Source organism: Gouania willdenowi, chromosome 16 (genome assembly GCF_900634775.1).
Source record: "Gouania willdenowi chromosome 16, fGouWil2.1, whole genome shotgun sequence".
Taxonomy (NCBI): domain Eukaryota; kingdom Metazoa; phylum Chordata; class Actinopteri; order Blenniiformes; family Gobiesocidae; genus Gouania; species Gouania willdenowi.
In genome coordinates this window covers 23,507,252-23,529,076 of record NC_041059.1, presented here as the reverse complement: position 1 = coordinate 23,529,076, position 21,825 = coordinate 23,507,252, and the positions used below count along the sequence as shown (strand labels likewise).

Here is a 21,825-nt window from a genome sequence, read left to right as displayed (position 1 = left end):
TGCTGCCATTTTTAAATCAATATTTCAGTGCAAAGAAATAACATTTGGTGATTTTATCTCCTTTGAATATATGTCATTCTTACTGAAGGGTGATTCAAGAGTTCTGTTTTTAGTCGTTTATAGACCCCCAAAATATTCTGGAGAATTCATGGATGAGTTCGCTGAACTGCTGTCAGTTGTATGCACTGAATACAACTTTTTAATAATAACAGGTGACTTAAATATTCATGTAGACAATAACATGGACAATACTTCCAAAGAACTGTATGCTTTAATGGATACTTTTGGTCTTACACAACATGTGACTGGTCCGACACACACTCAAGGTCACACTTTGGATCTGGTTATCTCTAAAGGTGTTGATATCTCTGCTGTTGATGTAAGAGACTTAGCTCTATCTGATCATTTCTGTGTCTTTTTTGACCTAGAGACTGTAACATCTGTTCCCCCTAGTTATGTGTGTTTAAAGAAAAGGTACATAAATGAGAACACAAGTGCACAGTTTATGGAAGCCATAGCAATGACACCAACATTGAGTGCTGAGACAGTTGATGATCTTCTGGATGAGTATAATAGAAACGTCTGTAATGTCATAGATGTGGTGGCTCCAATCAAAACTAAGAGAAAACCAAACACACAGAAAACACCTTGGAGGAGGACTGAGATAATGCAGAATTTGAAATCTGACTGTAGAAGAGCTGAGCGTAAATGGAGATCAACAAAACTCCAAATTCATCTAGAACTATACAAAATAAGTCTGCGAAAATTCAATGATGGCTTGTTCAAAGCAAGGCAGCAATACTTTTCTGAAATTATTGCCAAAAATGTCAACAACTCTCGCACGTTGTTTTCTGTAATTGAAAAGCTCACAACCCCCCCAGATCAGATAGCCCCTGAATTACTGTCAGCTGGAAAATGCAATGAATTTGCTGTATATTTCAATGAAAAAATACAATCAATAAGGTCAAACATCAGAACAAACCAGCAAAATCACAAAAAGCTTGAACAGCTTCAACCACTGAGGGATGAGTCAATTACAATGTTAGAGTTTATTACAGTGAACCCAAAAACAATAGAGGAAACTGTTCAGCAGCTGAATCCATCAACGTGTTGCCTTGACACAATACCCTCAAACTTCTTTAAAACTGTTGTAAAGTCAATTGTCACTGATCTGTGTCAGATAATTAACTGCTCATTCCAATCAGGCACCGTACCAAAATCCCTGAAAGTAGCTGCTGTGAAACCGCTGTTAAAAAAGAGAACACTGGATGCCTCTATACTGGCTAACTATAGACCAATCAGCAACCTTCCATTCATGGCCAAGATCATTGAGAAGGTGGTCTTCAACCAACTGAGTCAATTCTTAACATTCAACAAAATATTTGATAAATTTCAGTCAGGTTTTCGTTCTCATCACAGCACTGAAACTGCTCTTATCAAAGTGATCAATGACATAAGGTTGAACACTGATTCAGGAAAAGTATCTGTTCTCATTCTGTTGGATCTAAGTGCTGCATTTGACACTGTAGATCATACAATTTTGTTGCACAGATTGCAAACATGGGTCGGACTAAATGGAAAAGTAATGCAATGGTTTAAGTCATACTTGGAGGAGCGAAGCTATTTTGTAAGCATTGGAAACTTTGAATCTGACAGATTACCAATGTCCTGTGGGGTTCCTCAGGGATCTGTTCTTGGACCCCTTCTGTTTAACCTTTACATGCTTCCTTTAGGACAAATTTTACAGAACTGTAAGGTTGATTATCAGAGCTATGCAGATGACACACAACTATATCTATCACTGAACCCAGATGACCATGGTCCCATTGAGGTGTTGTGTGACTGTTTAGAAAAAGTAAACTGCTGGATGAGTGAAAACTTCCTTCAACTAAACCATGACAAGACGGAGGTGATTGTCTTTGGTAACAAGGAAAAGAGGACTGCTGTCAGCAATTATCTTGAGTCTCGATCTTTAAAAGCTAAAGACCAAGTCAAAAACCTTGGTGTTCTGATTGACTCAGATCTTACATTCAGCAGTCAGATCAAATCTATCACAAAAACAGCCTTCTACCACCTAAAGAACATCTCCAGAGTGAAAGGTTTAATGGCTCAGAAAGATCAGGAGAAACTGGTCCATGCTTTTATCTCCAGCAGACTGGACTATTGTAATGGTCTTCTGACAGGAATCCCCCAAAAGAGCATCAAACAGCTACAGCTGGTTCAGAACGCTGCAGCTCGGGTCTTAACCAGAACAAAGAGGTCAGAGCACATTACTCCAGTTTTAAAGTCTTTACACTGGCTCCCAGTCAGCCTCAGAATAGACTTTAAAGTTCTGCTGCTGGTGTATAAATCTGTGAATGGGTTTGGTCCAGAATACATCAGTGACATGTTGGTCAGGTATGAACCCAGCAGGTCTCTCAGATCTATGGACACAGGTCAGATAGTGGAGCCCAGAGCTCACAGTAAACATGGTGATGCTGCTTTTAGTTGTTATGCTGCAAAGAAGTGGAACAAACTGCCAGCGGAGCTGAAGTCAGCATCCAATGTGAACATTTTTAAATCAAAGTTAAAGGCACTTTTTTTCTCTACTGCATATGATTGAGAGAGAGATTTTTTGTCATGTTGTTGATGTAATGATGATTTTACTGATGATTTTAATTGATTTTACTGATGATTTTAATTGTTCTTATTGATTTAAATGTTCTTATTGATTTTAAACAATTGAATGTTTTATCATGTAAAGCACATTGAGTTGCCTTGAGTATGAAATGCGCTATATAAATAAATTTGCCTTGCCTTGCCTTGCCTTGCCTAGGACTGTTTATTGTCCAAATTCTTATTATTCAGTGCTTTAAACTAAAGAAATGCTTGGAAATGCAGCACATTGATTCCATTGTTAATTGGATTCTTTTCAAAGTTATTATTTCTCACTTTGATCCGTCACTGAGGCGATACCTTGATGTTCAGCAGTGTTCAGCTGCTCGTCTCACAGTGGGAACATCTCAGTAGTAGTTTTTACTAATTACTTGGGTATGCAGAGACTTTTTAAAGATGATTATTAAATGCACTCCATTTTATTAAAGACAGTGTTTTGCCGTTGTAGAATATTTTGTGCTATGAAATTGAATTGTTCTGGAAAAACCTCATGTAATACACTACTTGACTACTAGATGAGGTGTAGTGTAGTCGACAAAATAGTCGGTTAGCAACATCCCTGATATACAAACATTCCTACACACGACATCATTAAACACAATGTAATTAACGCCTTTGTGAAATGGTGTTAATCGCATCCAAACCCAAGGTCAACACTAAAGAGAAAGCCACAGTTGAGGAATGCGTGTCTTTTCATGCATGCAATTATACATTAGTTGTAAAAACAAGTGACTGTTTACAACATGACTGGTAAAATAACTTGTTTAGACTCTCTTAGAGCAACAGCAGGTACTGGCATGAATGACAATCAGCAGATGTGTTCATATTTAGACTTTTAACAATGTCTTTGATGTTTTGATGCATCTTTAACAATGACAAAACATTTTAATTAGTTAACAGAGAGTCTGACCTTTCTTCTGTTGCCTGTGAATCTAATGAGGTGAGTAATGGATGCAGTAGAGCTTGTTAATAATTAGGGATGTCCCGATACAACCTTTTCACTTCCGATATGAAAACGATATTGCAGCGTTGAGTATTGGCCGATACCGATATCAATCCAATACATTATCAGCATGAATCATACATACTTACTTCTATCACTTATTATGTAGTGTGGAATGTTAGAAAAGGCTTGATCAAGTGATAAAGTTACTCAAACAGAGAACAATAGTCAGCAACAGTAGGTATGAGAAAAACTGACCCATTTATTATTAACCAATTGGTTACATACATTTTAACCTTCAACATAATATCTACAGTATTCTACAATTGAATAAAATAAATAAAAAATAAATTGTAAGACCCTGAAAAATAACCAAAATAAATCTAAAGTGCAAACAATTCAAGTTCACTTCAGTTATTTTTTACTGTCAGTATATGGCGGGAACAACTGAGGGCGGGGACAAAAACAACAACACAATATTGTCCACTGTCCACTGCTCAAAGTTAAGAGTCCACAGCTCCAGTTTCACTGACTGTGCCCAAAACAATGTGATCATTGCTCTTAGTCTTTACTAAAAAAAAAGTAGTGTAAACAAAATAAACATATAACTCTAACAACAAGAGCAGAAAACAAATAATAAGCAGACATTAAGCTAAACTGCTGACTACCCTTACTACTCCTCCATCTCCACTTTCTGTATTCCGAGTATGATGTGGAGTTTTTTTTTGACGGTCTGCTTATCGGAGCGCTTATATCGGAGATTTTAGATGCAGTCCTATAAAATCTGATATTTGTTTTCTGGCTGTATCGGACCGGTATCCGATATCAATATCGGATCTGGACACCCCTATTAGTAATGGCAATCGTCAGGACAGAAAACCTTTACCGATCTCAAAAAAGTCTAAAATTACAGCTATAGTGTTGTTTTATTGTCTCCACAGGGTTTTCTGAAAACCCCAACAAGTAGTACGTCTGGGTAAATTGTCGGCCTTCAGAAAAAACAAAGGTTTTCTAAGGTACTATTTTCTTTAGACCATGTCATCTGTTGGTTTGTCCAATCGTCAGCTGTTAGTTGTATGTATAATATCAACTAATTGCATCCAAATGTCTTTATCTTATGTTCTCACAGTCCAGCCACCGTATCATCTGCTCTCCAACAGCTTGTGAATTTAACTTAAATAGCCCTGCCAGAAATGGCGAATCTCAACAACAAGGAGCGGTGATTTTCAACAAGCACATATTTAAGCTATATTATCGCTGCCAGATATTTATTTTTTTCCCACCAACATTTTTTTGTGAATAGGTTTAGTCTGCAGCTTGTCTGGAAAAAAAACATTCATGTTGCAGTTGAACATTTTGAGACTATCGGCGTCCTAAAGAGTTAATTAACCATCCAGCCTGTAGAAGGTATGATACGTGATGGAAGCCATCTTTAAACTAAAGAGTTTAAATCCAATGTCTTGTATGTATAGCTGCAGTGCAGGAAAATGTGGATTTTCAAGCCAAAAAAAAAAAAAGCAGCCCGTTGCTGCTCATAAAAGTAAAACATTCCTATTAACTTTGAATTAGTGAAGAAACTTTTTTCATGTCAATACTTATTCAATGAAATGGTGCTGCTCTGAGTAAGCAGGGATTTATTGGAACGCCCTGTGATCCCAAACCAGATGATAGTAGCCAGTAGGTACAGAAATAAATAGATAAAAATGAATATTTTTCAAAAAATGACGATCTCAGTGTCTAACAATAATCACATAACACATAACTAAAGATTTTTACAATGTTGCTCTCTGGTCTGTGCCAAAATCGTGGTTTGTTCATTCTAGTTCTAGGTACCAAGATTTAGCTACTGATTGAGGGAGATGTGTGTGGGTTAAGGGGTATCAGAGTAAACGGCAGTCAAAGTATAAAAGTGTATCGAGCTGTAGACTTTAAACATAATGTCATGTCTGCTCCTCTGACAGCCTCCGAAGAATGTCGGTCATTGTTTGCTGTTAATTAAATACACACACACACACACACACACACACACACACACACACACACACACACACACACACACACACACACACACACACACACACACACACACACACACACACTCTGTAGGTACAGAGATGAGGCAGAGTAGCAGTAATAACAGAAAACTGTTTTGGTTCTCTGTTCGAGTCAATCTGTCAACTCTTGCATCGCTCCACAAATTGTTAAAACACGGCGGTGTTGACTGATAAAGGCAATGACTGGGGATGAGGTTTGGGGCGGACCAATCACAGCCCTTACGGACCACGACGCCTCGACGGAGGTGCATGTCAGCTTACGGTGTGGGGGTCTACGGTGACGTAGAGAGCTACGTGCAGCTAGAGCGTAACATACATCAGGCTTAATGCTGCGTTCACACCGAATGCATCACAAAATATTTGTGCGTTCAGGTTACACACAAATTCAATGGATAGATGTGTCCCGCGCGTCAAGAGCGTTGGTCGTTTGTCATATTTGCACTTTTGCAAAAGTTTAAATATTGAACTCCTGCGACTGTTTCACGTGACGATAACGTCAGGCCATCAACATGGATACCGGTCTGTTCACCCGTTCAACCATGGAGTAGAAGCTGTGTGTGACCACCTGGAGCTGAATGACACGACCTGTATAACCGGGACCAGACTAGGAAGGTGTGTAGGAGAATCAGTGAGGAGGTGGTAGTAGCAGGTAAAAGTTTTATCTGTAGTTTTCATCTTTAAAAGTTGGCACTGAGCTAGGATAGCATTAGCCACTAAACACACCCCCTTTTTTCACTGATGGTTTATGTTTATGAGAAGAAAAAGGAGCGCAGCTCCTCGCTTCAGCAGGCAGTGAAACCCACCAAGTTTGATGTGTCGCTGGTGGGCGGTGCTTCGCTTCAAACGCGCATATGAAGCGAATATTTTGGTCCTGCGAAACCTGCGGAACGTTTTGTGCAGCAGACGTGTCCGGTGCCTCAAAAGACGCATTTGGTGTGAACGCAGCATAAGAAGTAAACCAGCATTGTAGTACAGAGTACAGCACACACTGAGTAAATCCCTGAAGTTAGTGCAATAAGAAAAAATCCATACGTATTACAGCCCTTTGTGAGAAGCATTTACAAAAACTAATCACATTACTCAAAAATAATAATTTATTTGTATTGCACTTGATCTCATTAGATCTCAAAGTGCTACAGTCAGTGAGGGTTAGAAAAAGCCAACAACATAAAGATACATTTTGAAATCTGATAATTCCAAAAAGCTTCTGTTACTAGAGAGGAGACTCTCTCTAGAGGAGGAGATGTGACCCCTCAGTGTCAGCCACAGCTATTCCTTGCTGGCTAAGTATGCATCCACAAAAGTCCCAACATTCCCATTAGTTCGATCGGTGGCTTTTTTTTTTTTTGCGCCTACACAGATCGAGCTTCTAATTTGAGAAGTTGATTGATGCTTTTACCTCAGCTGATCTGCAGTCACCTTCAGGAAGATTAATCTTCTCCTTCCAAAGGTGTCATTAGTCATCACCCTGCAAGGCCAGGGCACACAAGATGCACACGCACACACACCCATACACACACGCACGCACACAGCCACATACTGTACCTTCTTAAGTCTAACATGATTTTTGTTTCTTCTTGTTTCTCTGTTTTTGTTAGGTGGTCAGCAGAAGGAGATCATTATATCTAAATCTGACACTAAAGTGTTAATAACAGACTACAACCCGTCCAAAGACTACAATTTCAGTGTGCTTGCGGTCAGTGGCAATGAGCAGAGCAGACCTCTTCAGGGCAGACTCAAAGGTTGGTGTCTGTGTGTTTCCCACTGTTTTCTATTTTTTCAGCTCACGCACTACAGTTTATATTCATCACTAACAACCTTTGATCTACTTTCAACTATGTTCAACTTTGTAGTCCATAAATTAGCAAACGAACTCACATCTTTTCTGCTTTGTTATGCTAGATTATTATTTGATTGCATTGCTAAGATTTTGTGCAGATTACATTCATTTTCAAAAGTCTAAAGCTCTCATCTTCAAACACATGCCACCCTCAAACACAATTCTAACGATTTCAATAACTACTGGTATGTTCAGTCTTTGTTGTTGCTGTGTTGTTTTCATTCTTGTGTTTTTTGTATTATTAATGAAGTGTTTACTGTTTTGCATTGGACTTAATGATTGATGTTGTTTCCTGCAGGTCAAACAGGTGAACGTAATGGAAGAGATAAGACTGAGCCTCACAGGATGACTGATTCTGCTGTTTCTCCTGAGGATGCCAATGAGATCTCTGGAGGTAGGACAAATGCCCGAAACCAGGAAAGGAGCCACCTTGCAAATCTCTCCGTCAGACAAACGTATTAATGATCTTGATTGCACTCAATTTTTATAACGTCCTCAATTCTGTTGCCGCAATAATGTTGAAACAACTCTGCTGCTCAGGTATGGGTTCACTCGGCACAGACGGAGAGACAGATTGTGTTTTATCGCCTTTTATTGCTGGGATCCAAATTAAAGCCCAGTCTCTCTTTATGGCAGATGACTGCTCTCCTGATGAGTCTTTGCAGTAGTCCAGGTCTGCATTCCTCCTGCATTCCACTCACTTATTAGAATATAAAGTATAAGACTGATTAGATAAATGGCTACACCCGTATCTAAACACCCTGTCAGAGCCGTTCCGTGACCCACTTCGCACTGATTTTCTCTGCCCGCTAACACACACACACCACAAATACCAAAAGATTGTCTTGCTGTCTGTGCACAGTTGAACACGAAAGAGGATTGTGTTTTTTTTTCAGCTGGTATCCCACACAATTTTCTGGTACAGCTCCTGTTTTCATGCACTCTGCGCTTGTTTCAGCTCGTAAAAAGCTTGTTTTGCGGTGTTCTGGTCTGAATAGGATACAAATAAACTAGTGGCTGACTATTGACTGTGTTGCTGGAGCGATGACAATCAATAGATGTTTGAAAAATTACTATTAAAGCAACAAACAAAAGCTTTTGTGAAGGCAATAAAAAAATAAAATAAAATACTTTCCATGATTTAATACAACACACAGCAGTTGATGAAGAAACCAGGGGCAGCAGTAGATACATATCAACAACAGTGCTTTCTTTAATCAGTTATGTATAAGTTAATTTTGTAATCACCCAATTTTATTTTAATTCACAAGTATTCAGACCCTTTTAAATGTTTCATTCTTTGTTTCATTGCAGCCATTTGCTACAATCAAAAAAGTTAATTTTATTTCTCATTAATGTACACTCAGCACCCCACCTTGACGGATAAAAACAGAATGCAGAAATTTTAGCAAATTTATTAAAAAAGAAAAACTGAAATATCACATGGTCATAAGTATTCAGACCCTTTGCTGTGACGCTCATATTTAACTCACATGCTGTCCATTTCTTCTGATCCTCCTTGACATGGTTCTGCGCCTTCATTGGAATCCAGATGTGTTTAATTAAACTGATTGGACTTGATTAGGAAAGGCACACACCTGTCTATATAAGACCTTACAGCTCACAGTGCATGTCAGAGCAAATGAGAATCACAAGGCTGAAGGAACTGCCCAAGGAGCTCAGAGACAGAATTGTGGCCAAGGTTACAAAATATTTTCTGCAGCACTCAAGGTTCCTAAGAGCACAGTGGCCTCCATAATCCTTAAACAGAAGAAGTTTGGGTCTACCAGAACTCTTCCTAGACCTGGCCGTCCAGCCAAACTGAGCAATCGTGGGGAGAAGAGCCTTGGTGAGAGCGTTAAAGAAGAACCCAAAGATCACTGGCCATGACGATTTTTAATTCAGAATTATTTATTCTGAGTTAAATCATTTGGAATTAAAATGCTCTTTTCACCTTATTTTGATTGTAGTCTTGAAGCAGCAGCCTGTTCCGTTTACCGAGGTCTGTGTGTGTTTACTAAGTCCGTGTGAAAGTTTGCATGTTTATTAGGGATGTAACGATTAATCGTAAGGCAGTTAAAAATCGATTCATAGGTATCACGGTTGATATCGATCCACAAGTGTAGGCGGCGGGCGGAGTCTGCTAATACTTTCTTTCTGGCCGCCCTCTATTCTTAAGCACCGAAAGAATATCTGTAATATTACTTGAATATCTGTAAAAGTCACGTTTTTCTATTAGCTCTGTCTGCTAGCATAGCTTCTCTTCTTCACTGAAAGATATCTGCATGCCAACCGACCACTGTATTACCAGCGCCCTCTGCTGGTCCAAACAAATATGACGTAAATCAGTGCAATGACGTTTTTTTTTTTTTTTTTTTTTTATATAAAGTCCAATTGTTAAGGCACAAAATACATTTTCAGTTGCACTTTTAAAAAGAAAAATAACTATTATGCAGTTTTGCATTGTTTATTATTGAACCAGAATTTAAATTAATAGGCTTCATTTTCATTTGTATTATTCCTTTATTTATTTCATTCAAGATTTATTTTTAGTTAAATTGCATTGTTTTGAATAGTTTATCAAGGAATTCTTTTGACAATGAAAAATAAAAGGAAAATAATACCGTATTTTCTACATTGTCTACAGTCCCATTTTGTAAAATAAATCGTAAGAGAATCGTATCGTGAACCCAGTATCGTGAATCAAATCGTATCGGGAGTTGAGTGAATCGTTACATCCCTATTGTTTATGCCGCCATCCATTCACTCTTTTCATTATATCCATGTCTTTTTAAATAGTCTAAGGTGGAGTCCGGGCCGCCGCCATCTTGGATTATGTCGTCACCAGCGCGCCATCGCCACAAGTCGTGCATGCGCAAAACGATGTGAATTAACTTAAATTAACCAAGTGAAGTGTTTACAAGAAAAGTAAAAATGGAATAAACCAGCCACGTAATTCGGAATTAACTTTAATTCTGAATTAAATTAGCATAAGGAATTATGTGTTTACAAGGTCGGGTTAAAGAGGATTTACCTTTTATTCCACTTTAAAGAGGAATTAAAGCTCCCATGTAAATGTGGTCACTGTGGCTGAGCTCCAGAGATGCAGTATGGAGATGAGAGAAAGCCAACTATCACTGCAGCCCTCCACCATTGGGGCCTTATGGCAGAGTGGCCCGACGGAAGCCTCTCCTCAGTGCAAGACATATGAAAGCCTGCATAGAGTTTGCCAAAAAACACATGAAGGACTTCCAGACTATGAGAAATAAGATTCTCTGTTCTGATGAGACCAAGATTGAACTTTTTGGCATTAATTCCAAGTGGTATGTGTGGAAAAAACCAGGCACTGCTCATCACCTGCCCAATACAATCCCAACAGTGAAACATGGTGGTGACAGCATCACTATGGGGTGTTTTGCAGCTGCAGGGACAGGACGACTGGTTGCAATTGAAGGAAAGATGAATGCGGCCAAGCACAGAGATATCCTGGAATAAAACCTCTTCCAGAATGTTCAGGACCTCAGACTGGGCCGAAGGTTCACCTTCCAACAAGACAATGATCCTAAGCACACAGCTAAAATAACAAAGGAGTGGCTTCGGAGCAACTGTGTTCTGAGCAAAGGGTCTGAATACTTTTGACCATGTGATGTTTCAGTTTTTCTTTTTTAATAAATTTATAAAAAAAAAAATCTACATTTCTGGTTTTTTCTATAAAGATGGGGTGCTGAGTGTACATTAATGGGAAATAAAATGAACTTTTTTGATTTTAGCAAATGGCTGCAATGAAACAGTGAAAAATTTAAAGGAGTCTGAATACTTTCCATACACACTGTATGTATTCATTACATTTCAACTCATCAGTACACCAGTCATGTAACTTTATAATAGTATTAATAATAAACTTTATTTATATAGCACTTTTCAAAACAGATGTTACAAGGTGTTTTCCAAAGGCAGCTATACATTCAAAAATAAAAGATATGTAGTTTTGGTCAGAGATTAAAACGGTTTAAAAGCAGAAATAATAAAAACAAAATAAAAGTTACTAAAAATCAGAAAAGGCTCTCCGATAAAAGTATGTCACAGAGTCAGCAGACCTGATCTCCTCGGGCAGATCATTCCAGAATGTTGGGACTGAAAAGGCTCTGTCACCTATAGTTTTCAGCCGGGCCCGTAAAACAGAGAGGGACTTTGCCTGAGGGTCTTAAGGTATGTGCTGCTATATACAGTAATAAAAGCTCTGTGAGGTGACTTGGGGGTAAGGCCATTTAGAGCCTCAAAAGTAATCAATAAAATCTTAAAATCAATCCTGAAACATACTGGGAGCCAGTGTAAAAACGTTAATATGGTCATATTTCTTAGTTCTTGTTAAAAGCCTGGCAGCTGAGTTTGATTTATGGAATTTTGGTTCATGCAGATAAAAAAAGGCTGTTACAGTAATCTAACATGAGATGTAAAATAGTTTGTGTCTTTAAAAGTTAAAACAGCATATTCTAGAAATATTCCTCAGGTGGTATGCGATGCTTCCTTTGGTCAGCGAGCTTTTCTTCAACATGAATCGGTTCGATGTGGTCCTACACCACAGGATTTTTTGACATGCCCAGGATTGCTCCAGGCCTGATCCGGAACCAATAAATTCTATCCGCTGACACTGCACACACAAAAGATTGATGGGACTCAGGACTCAGTGTACGATCAATCCTCTGTCCTGGTCCTCTTTATGTGTGGTGTAATAAAAGATCAGACATCAGCATTGGGTTCTATTTACCCCAAAAGACAGTCATAATTCGATAAATCCTGACAGATTATTCATGTTCCTTCTTCTTATCAAAAATATCAATCTTTCTCTGGTTTGTTACTTAAATCTCCTTCTGAGAATGACTCATGTACAAATATCTTTTTATTAAAAGTCTTATTAAAGTGCCATATTTGTTCAAAATAAAGAAAAAAAACATTTATTTTTCCTACTTTTAAACTGTTTAAAGAACTATTGCATCAGTATGAGGGAAGAGAGGAATTCGTTTGATAAAGGAAAATGATTCTGTAAACATACAAAATGACTCTGGAGTTTCCAACTTCCTACTTCAAAAAGTGACTTGGAACGCCACCTGAAGTAGGAGCTCCTACACGGTCAAGTCAAGGAGTCTAAAATTCAGACTTTTACTCTGGTTTTTTGAACTATTGTTTATACAGTGTACTTGTTTCTCTATTCAAAAATGCATTTTTTCCCCTATATTTTCCCCTATATTGGCACATTTGTTGATTGCATGAACACCTTTTATCAATGTGTGTCTCATGCTTGTTTGTGTATGTTAGTGCTTTGGAAAACTTTAGATAAGTTGGAAATAGTGGAACTAGGCACTTTGTGGTTCCATCTCTATTTTAACAGCCTTTTTTTTTTAGTGTGAGTGTCATCCCTTTTGTGCACTGTTAACCTAATGTATTATATGCACAATATAATTTAACCGTGATGCTGATGGAGCAAAAGAGCAACCACTCAAAGAGAGAGAGAAAATTGCCAGGCTATTCATATGCATGAATACATATAAATGAGCTTCTTGGTGAAAAAATGCATATATATAAATATACACTACCGGTCAAAAGTTTTAGAACAGCACACTTTTTACTGAAAATTATTCAGTTTATTGTCGTTGCACTCTGGGATGAAAGCATAGAACAAATAAGCAATTTGAGTTGAAAAAGAAATCATGTAATCCATGCACAATACTGTTCACCTGATGCTCATGAGGGTCTGGTACCCTAGTGTGTTCTATCACTGCTTTTATGCAGACAGATTCAGATTCAGCCGAGGGGCAATTCAGTCTCAGTTACATCCCGACCAAGAAACATGAAAGACAATAACATATCACATGGGAGACAGGTACGGGAATACTGGGGAGCAGCCACAAGAGCAGCACTCCGTTTCTTAGATGAGAAATATGAAACAATGGGTAAGAAGAAGAGGTAAAAAAAAGGCACAAACCAAACTGGGCCCTTGTAGAGAGGAAGGGGCGGAGTTGGGATCATGAAAAAAACTCTTCAGCAAACATTTCAACGACAACCAACAAACACAACATTCAATACAATACAACAGCACGTTAGCACAAGGGATGGGTCTTAGAATGGGTAGTTCTCTGGTCAGCCTCAGGATGGCGCTGCCCTTACGGCTCGCCTCCTGTCACAATCTGCTGGGAAGGAGGAGGGGTTGGAGCCAGAGGAGAGGTGAAATAAAAAAGTTGTGTATGCGAATGTAGGAGTGAAAGTGTTCGTTTGATTTGCTGAGACTCAGCTGCAGACTCCTCAGAGTTCTCCATTGGCGATGACGCGAGCCGGCTTTGCCATAGAGATGACCTCAAGAGTTCGTTAGCCGAGCCTGCCCAGGTGTTCATGAAAGTAAGGGAATGGTCGGCGCGTCGAATCAATAGCATTCCATCCTTGAAAGAGTGTGGAGAAAGAAACAGACCTTGACAGACTGTTCATCTCAGGGAGTCGAAGAGATAAGAGAAGTTTTTTTTGTCTGACGGACTAGACATAACATGACTGTCAGCCTTATTGTTTCTGGTCAATTTTAATAAATTCTAATAATGTGGCCATTCCTTGAACCAAACTCTCCACTCCTGTTAAGTTCACATGGTGGATACCATCTGTGAGTTCTGAGATATTCAACTCTTTTCATCGGTGACTAGTGGCCAAATTTGTGCAATAAATCAGGAAAATGCCAAATCCAATCAGCAGAAGACCCGTTATCATAAATTCCAATCTGGTCTGGTGGACGTCTTCCACGTTCTCAGGACTTACGGACTCTCCCATTGCCCGTAATCCTTGTTGAGAGTTTTGACGAAAAGTGAAGAAAGACCAGATAATCAATTCCATGATTAGATTCAGGATCGGAATGCAGATAGAGGGTCCTGTTAGATTAAAACAAGACAAAAACAAGACAAAAGAGCAGCAAAGCACTCCTCCGAGTGCAAGCAGGAAAGCGGAAGTTGTAAGTAATCAAGAAAAGTTGGAACACCTGTAAGAATTATTAGCATCAGCTTTCAAGGCTGGTTCAACCTTCATTGCTCCAGAACAGCTTTAGATTTTTAACCCACTTCGTGTTCCCTGAAAAAGGCCTATTTGTGTTATTCTGAAATGTACAATATTTTTTCAGTTTTGGGTAACCAAACCTTTGTTTTTTTAACCTCTGGCTGTTCAGTACTTACCTTTGTTCCATTTCAAGCTATTCATTGGACTTGCACAACTTGAATTAAGGGGAAAAATTAGGGTGTTCTAAAACTTTTGACCGGTAGTCTATGTGTATTGTAAATCAAATATTTCAAGTGGACTACAATCTTCAGCAACACAAGAAAGTGACTTTGAAGATGTGTGTTTATCACCCTGCACTCAGAGACAGTGGAAAGTATTGAATTAATTGAAATGAAATTCATTGAAAATTCTGCATTTGTCATGTTTGTCTCCTATGTTCTTTCCTTATTTGTATTTGTTGTGGTTACTTTATTAGAAAGTAGAAAATTAGTATAACTGTCCTCGTCTTTCTGTAGTGACCTGAAAAAACTTTCTTGGCATTTAAAAGCCATATTTACTGGTGATATGTGAATCCCTAAACTTTGGTTTTCTTCTGCTCTATATATTTAAACAGATGTACGGTGAGGCTGAAACGGCATCTGGTAAAAAAGTATGTTCCTCTGGGCAGACACATCTGCTTACAAAATTACCTCCATTGTCATGCAGCTTTAATTGATGGATCGGCCCGTGGTGGATTTATTTATAACAATGAATCCAAAAATACTGCTGAATCTCAGACAGGTGGCACAGATTTAATGAAATATAAATAAATTAACCCACATACACACATGCACAGATAATTCTAGTTGCCGTATTCTCCTTCCTGTCAGTTCGGTAGATTATTAGGGTACATTTATTTGGTATACTGTTATCAAAACCGCTCACAGCCTCCATCCTGTTGGAGATTAGACGTCTCCACTGGGTTTTATGTGTGTGTTTATGAGCTGTTGTATTGGTGATAATATGTGACAAACAATCACAATGTTGTAATCGTTCTGTCCTTTTGAAAGTTGTTTATTTGATAAGGTAAGATAAGTTTTTTTTTATTTGTCATTTCAGTGTATTTCCATACAAAAAAGCAAAATAGTCTTCCTCTCAGCCATTTGATACACACAACAGTCAAACAATAGGTCCACTACACGACATTAGTGTACAGACAAACAGCGTTAAAAAACATTTTAAAAACTGTAACAGCCAGATAATCATGTTTGTGTATAATAAATAGTAAAATTATAAAAAAAAAAATGAGCCACCACAAGCACTAAAGTGCTTGTGTTGTATTTAAAGTGCCCAGTGTTTGATTGTCCATTGAGGGGGAGGAGAGAGAGGCTAGCGCAATAGTGTCCTTATGTGTTCAGGGCCCTGATTGCTTGGGGGAAGAAACTGTTGCACAGTCGAGCAGATCTGGCCCAGATGCTTCAAAACCTCCTTCCAGATGGTAGCAGTGCCAAAAGTTGGTGGGAGGGGTGGTATGGGTCAGCTGTGATGTTGGTAGCCCTCTGACGACAACGTGTTGTGTGAATGTCAATGATGGAAGGCAGAGTGATACCTATGATCCTTTCCGCTGTCCTTACCATCCTCTGCAGGAACTTCCAGTCTGAGACCGTGCAGTTTCCAAACCAGGCTGTGGTGCAGTATGTCAGGATACTTTCTATGGATCCTCTGTAGAATGTGGACATGATGGGAGGAGGTGTGTTCACTTTCCTTAAGGAAGTGGAGGTGCTGCTTGGCCTTTTTGGTGATAGCTGTGGTGTTGGTGGACCACATTAGGTCATCAGTGAGGTGCACTCCCAGAAATTTGATGCTGCTGACTTTCTCCGTACCACTGATGGTCAGTGGGGAGTGTTCACTGTTATTGGAGGTTATTGGTTGCCCACCACGTGGCCAGTTGACTAGGCGTGTGATAGTATCTCGATACGGCGATATATCCTGATATTTTTTTCGCACGATCGATTATCGATATGCTCACGCTAAGTATGGATTTATAAAATAATGATTTTTTTTCTCTTTTTTTGGATTTAAGATTTATTTTATTATTTTCAAAACCTTTTCTACTTTTTTGCTAAAATGTGCAGGTAGGTCTTCAAATAAATTTTGTCACTGTTTGTTGAAGGAACCAATATTTTGTTTAATGGAATATTGCACTATAATGGTGTCCCTGGTAAGAAAGACCCTATGTTTTGTTCACAGAAAACACTATACTATACTATACTATACTATACTATACTATACTATACTATACTATACTATACTATACTATACTATACGTTGTGTAAGTGTAATACAGTTGCTAACTCAGTCATCACCACTTAGTCACTTTGTTCCAGTGTGTTCCCATGTCAGGATGGGTGGTTTACAAAGCCTTTCATTAACAGCTGGCTCCCATTCTTGTGCATTTTTCTCTTGTGTGCATGTGTGTGCACGTGTGTGGGAGTGACGTAAGAATCGACAAAAATGTCACAAAGTACCATTGTCAGCCGGTTTCAACCCATAGAGAGCAGTTACTCTTACATTTGTACATCAAAATATGCCACATTTTAATACTTTGACGAAAATATCAAGTCAAGAGTTGGACTAGGCTCAATCAACAGTTCTACTTCAAACCCAAATACATTTGTTTTCAGCAGAAAAAGCGGTTTTATCGTGGTTGTGCGTGTGAAAGCGAGCATTTATCTCTTTTTGTTAGGCACGCAGGCATACAATGACAACCTGTGCGGGCCTCTCTTTAATACCCAGTACATTTAATACAATACAGTTTTTACTCTAAGGAAGCCTCAGACCCAGAGAAACTTTTAAGATTCATCATGTGGATCTTTATAGTTTAGGGTGATGACATTTTCAGGCGAGGTAAGGCAAGATTTATGCGATCCGGTGCAAGAGGATCGGGGACTGCAGTTACAAACGATACGTGTGGATGGAGTCAGGCTACACAAAACCTATAAAAGTCATTGAATGTTCGCCTGAATTAATGACACACAATGAGAGAATTATCTTCCTTTAACTACCTCTGTGCAACACCACCATTGACAAACCCATGTCGCATCTGTGGTTTACAGGGAGTTTGGAATTTACTCATTTTTTTTTGCACTTTCAGGGAAGAAGAACACATTTATATTTGTATTTCAGAAAACAAGGTCAAAACAAGGTAAACAGAAACAACTTGGTGTGAGGAGATGCCAGTGAGATGGATTTAATTCAATGTAGAGGGAAAAAAAGTCACCATTTGCTTACACAACTAGTACTGCCAGCCCATGTTGTTGTGAAGATAATCTACTAATTGCCTAACCATATCAGTCAGAGCCATAAGCACAAGCTTCACTGAACCAAACACCGACCATATCTGCTGAGCTCAAAGTGAAACCTGTTCCGTCTGCTCTTGAATTGTCATTGGCTGATTGTGTCCCTGAGGGAAACTGAAAAGTCTTTGATGGGGTGTTTCCTCCACCCCAGGTAGTATTTTGTAGTCTGCTCCAGTCCTCCACACAGATGCCAGTCATTTGTTGGTCTGTAGGCTACACTAAAAGGTGAAGTCTCGAATCATTGATCAGGCAGTTGTGAGTTCAATCTTAGCTCTGAGGGAAGATTGAACGACGAGGAAATATGAAGAGCATTCCTCCTTACTTTTGAATTTCCGTTTCTTACATGTACAATCTGCATTTTTTCCCTCTTTGTGTTGTGTCACCGTCTGCTACGACAGTGTTTCCCAACCAGGGGTACGCGTACCCCTAGGGTTACTTGAGCACATTGCAGAGGGTACGTGGAAAAAATTAGGAATTTATTTCCAAGATAATAAAAATATTGTCAGTCATTTCATAAGTCCGTCAATAAAATGGTACGTGTGCGCTATGACTTGTTTTTAAAATTTAAAGTTTAGAGGGGACATATTCAAAGATGCTCCTTTTGTAGTAAATGTCATAAAAGTTATATACAGTATAACACAGGCAGGTAATTTTTTTAATTTGTATTTATTTATTTATATTACTTATTATTTCTATTTATTGTTTTTTTTTTCTAATTTCAACTTTGTTATTTTTCTTCAATAACAATGTAATCATAATATATTAGTATTAATAATACAGTATTAATAATACAAACGTTTACTATAATAGTATTCTTATATTTATCATTTTTATTGCCTTGAAGGCAACATGATTTTATGTTTAATTTGAGTTAAATAAGAAGATAAAGCCTGAATATTAATTGTTCAATTTAAGAAGATGAAATAAAATGACTTGTGTTGAATATTCAGTTGTGTTATGTTCTACTTTTGGAGAATCATGAACACGTATGAATGAGGGGGTACTTACTGGTATGACAAAAAGGCTCAAGGGGGACACAAGACAAGAACGGTTGGGAACCACTGTGCTTGGAGAATCTATGTGTATAGTTCACTTAAAGCTGATGTCTGGAGTTTCTGAGAAACGTATCGATGTCCCGCCCTAAAGAGCTCCACTTCCTCCCACTGCATCTGCAAACTACCAGAAGCCATGCCTCTACTTTTCTGTATGTGCATCGCGGAACATAACAGGTCGCATTGGGTCACATTGATATAGGTCTATGGGTCAGGATGCGGCCTTGTTTCCGTGCACAGTTCCACATTCACTTTGATTGACAGTCTCAAAAAGTTGAAGCCTTTTGGCTGGGCGCACTCGGCGATCGTTTCCATTTGTATGGGGGTCTATAGGATGAAAGAGGGACTTATATACATTAATATATATGAATGGCCACCTGCGGTAGTAAAAGACTAGTTAGGTATTTTTTTTTCACATTTCAAAAGAATCATACATAAACATAGATTACTCAGAAACTCCAGATATCAGCTTTAAATACTGGAAATTTACATTTCATTAAAAAGAATGCATAGCTTTACAGTTTGATTTAGCCTTAGTTATTTCTGGTGTTTAAAATATATCTTTAGCTCCTGGGCTGATGTCTTAAGTTATGTCAGGTCACAGATTGTGTCACAACACCTACTACGGCTGTGTCACACAACATGGCGGCGCCAAGTCTCATAAACTGACAGGTTTCATCTTCTAGTTGCTCTGTTTGGACTTTTAAAGAAAATAACCTGACTAAACCTGTAGTATTATACATATACTAGTATATATTATACATACAGATGCAAAGAGGAGGTGAGGGGTGTTGCACCAATGAGTCGGTTATTTCATTTCAATAGGATAGGCACATGGACTTCATACAAATAAAGCAGCAGCTGCTGCTACAAGACTCTTTCCTGGTTTTCAAAATGGCGGCGTGAAGTAAAGTCGGGCTTGGGAGTACCAGCGCAGAATTTTACAATTTGTATCTTAAAACCCACTTATTAGCAGCAAGACTGTAATTTTTACATTGCCTAAACTTACAATGAGCATCAATAGCTACTTTTTAAGGCAGTCTGACGGCAGGCTACGCAATAAAAGCCCTGTGTCTGACGCAGCTGGAGCTTCCAATAGTGAGGCTAATGAAGAGGCTAACATTCCTGCTAGCGACACAGAGGCTATGACTCCGGCACTTCAGGAGGTGATTCGCGCCGTAACAGCAAACCTGACTAAAGTTTTTGAAGACAAGTTTGAGCCAATATCCCAGCTCCTGCAGTCTCAGCAGGAACAGCTGCAGAGTCACGAGACGCGCATTAACGAGGCCGAGACGCGGATCTCGGCCATAGAGGATGCCTCTGCGCCCATACACACCATGGTTAAGTCGCTGGAGAAAAAGGTGGCACAGCTGGAGGAATACGCCGATAGTCTGGAGAACCGAGGCAGACGCAAGAACATCCGAATTCTTAATATCCCGGAGCGGGCGGAGGGCGGCGATCCCACGCTGTTTTTTGAGAGTTGGCTCCCCAAACTTTTGAATATCGAGACGAAGACGGGCCGCATCAAAGTGGAGAGAGCACACCGCACAGGACCGCTCACAGCCCGGGACCAGAGACCGCGTCCGGTCGTGGTGAGACTTCACAACTACCAGGATAAGCAAAAAATTATGACCGCGTCGTGGGAGAAAAGTAAGAAGAAGCAGCCACTGAAACATGGCGATGCAACAGTGATGATTTTTCAAGATTTCTCAGCCGCGGTGGTTCGTAAACGTAAAGGTTTCGATATGGTGAAGAAACGGTTGAAGTCTGTGGGGGCTGTATACAGGATGCTGTACCCCGCCCTACTCAAGGTGACTCATCGTGGGACCACCGGAGTTTTCTCGAATCCGGCTGATGTGGATAAATACCTGGACTCTCTGGGACAATCTGAGGTTGAGAACTCTCCGGACTAAAACGTGTCTCCATGATGCTCGTGAGCTACCTCCGTATTTCTGTGAGTAGCAGTCTGCTGCACGCTGACATATTTCACACGCATTAAAATGACTGAAACGACTATTCATACGTAAGCATTTGTTCGACAACAGTGGGTCGTATTTCTAATATCAATACTCCCTTTTGTAAGCTAGGTTTTTATTTCTTTGTTATTATAAGAGCTTACTCTTGTTGCCAGGAAACCCTTACACTTGTGCTCCTACAGATTAGGAGATTAATAGTGTATTTTGTTCTTTGCCAATGTTAGGCAGTTTTTCTTTCTTTTCCATTTGTTTTGGTGTTCGTAATGTGTTTTTCCGGCCGGTTCTGTTGAATACTTTTACAAATAGACAATATTATGGGATAGTGTTTAAAATAATGTGTGTTTTATATAAGTGAAAAATTAATACCATGTCGACACTGAAAATATGTACTTGGAATGTGAATGGCATTCACACGCCAATCAAACGGAGAAAGGTCTTGAATTATCTTAGGAGGGAACAGGTTCATATAGCCTTGCTACAAGAAACACACTTAGATGATAAAGAACATGCTAAATTACAGCAGGGTGTCTTTCGATATGTTTATTCCTCCTCTTTCTCATCCAGGAGTAGGGGTGTAGCAATTCTAATCAAGAAAAATGTGCCTTTTATACTGGCAGACTGTATTAAGGACACAGGAGGGCGTTATGTGATTGTGAGGGGCATCTTATATGGAGAGGAAGTTGCATTTATGAGTTTGTACTGCCCCCCTGGACAACCGGGGGGCTACGTGGTTTCTGCTTTCACAAAATTAGTTAATCTTAATATTAGGAATTTAGTTGTTGGGGGAGATTTTAATTGCCATTTAAATCCACTAATGGACAAATCCCCAGCAGGTAAGCAACACTTACTACCCCAAGCTAAATTAATTTCAAAGCTATGCGAAGAGCTGGCATTTGTAGATGTGTGGAGGGCACAACACCTGACAGATAAGGAATTTA

General features: G+C 39.1%; 1 protein-coding gene across 4 annotated transcripts in view; it reads left to right on the top strand.

The window, feature by feature from the left end:
- The window catches only part of col14a1a (collagen, type XIV, alpha 1a), a 167,416-nt gene that overhangs the window by 27,013 nt on the left and 118,578 nt on the right, over positions 1-21,825 (top strand). For 3 of the 4 annotated variants that reach the window (XM_028471079.1, XM_028471080.1, XM_028471078.1), the window contains exons 4-5: positions 7,251-7,394; positions 7,791-7,886. The exons of the other annotated variant lie outside the window; for it this stretch is intronic. In XM_028471079.1, coding sequence (XP_028326880.1) covers positions 7,251-7,394; positions 7,791-7,886 — 240 coding nt within the window. The remainder of the gene's footprint in view (positions 1-7,250; positions 7,395-7,790; positions 7,887-21,825) is intronic. 4 annotated transcript variants of the gene reach the window in all.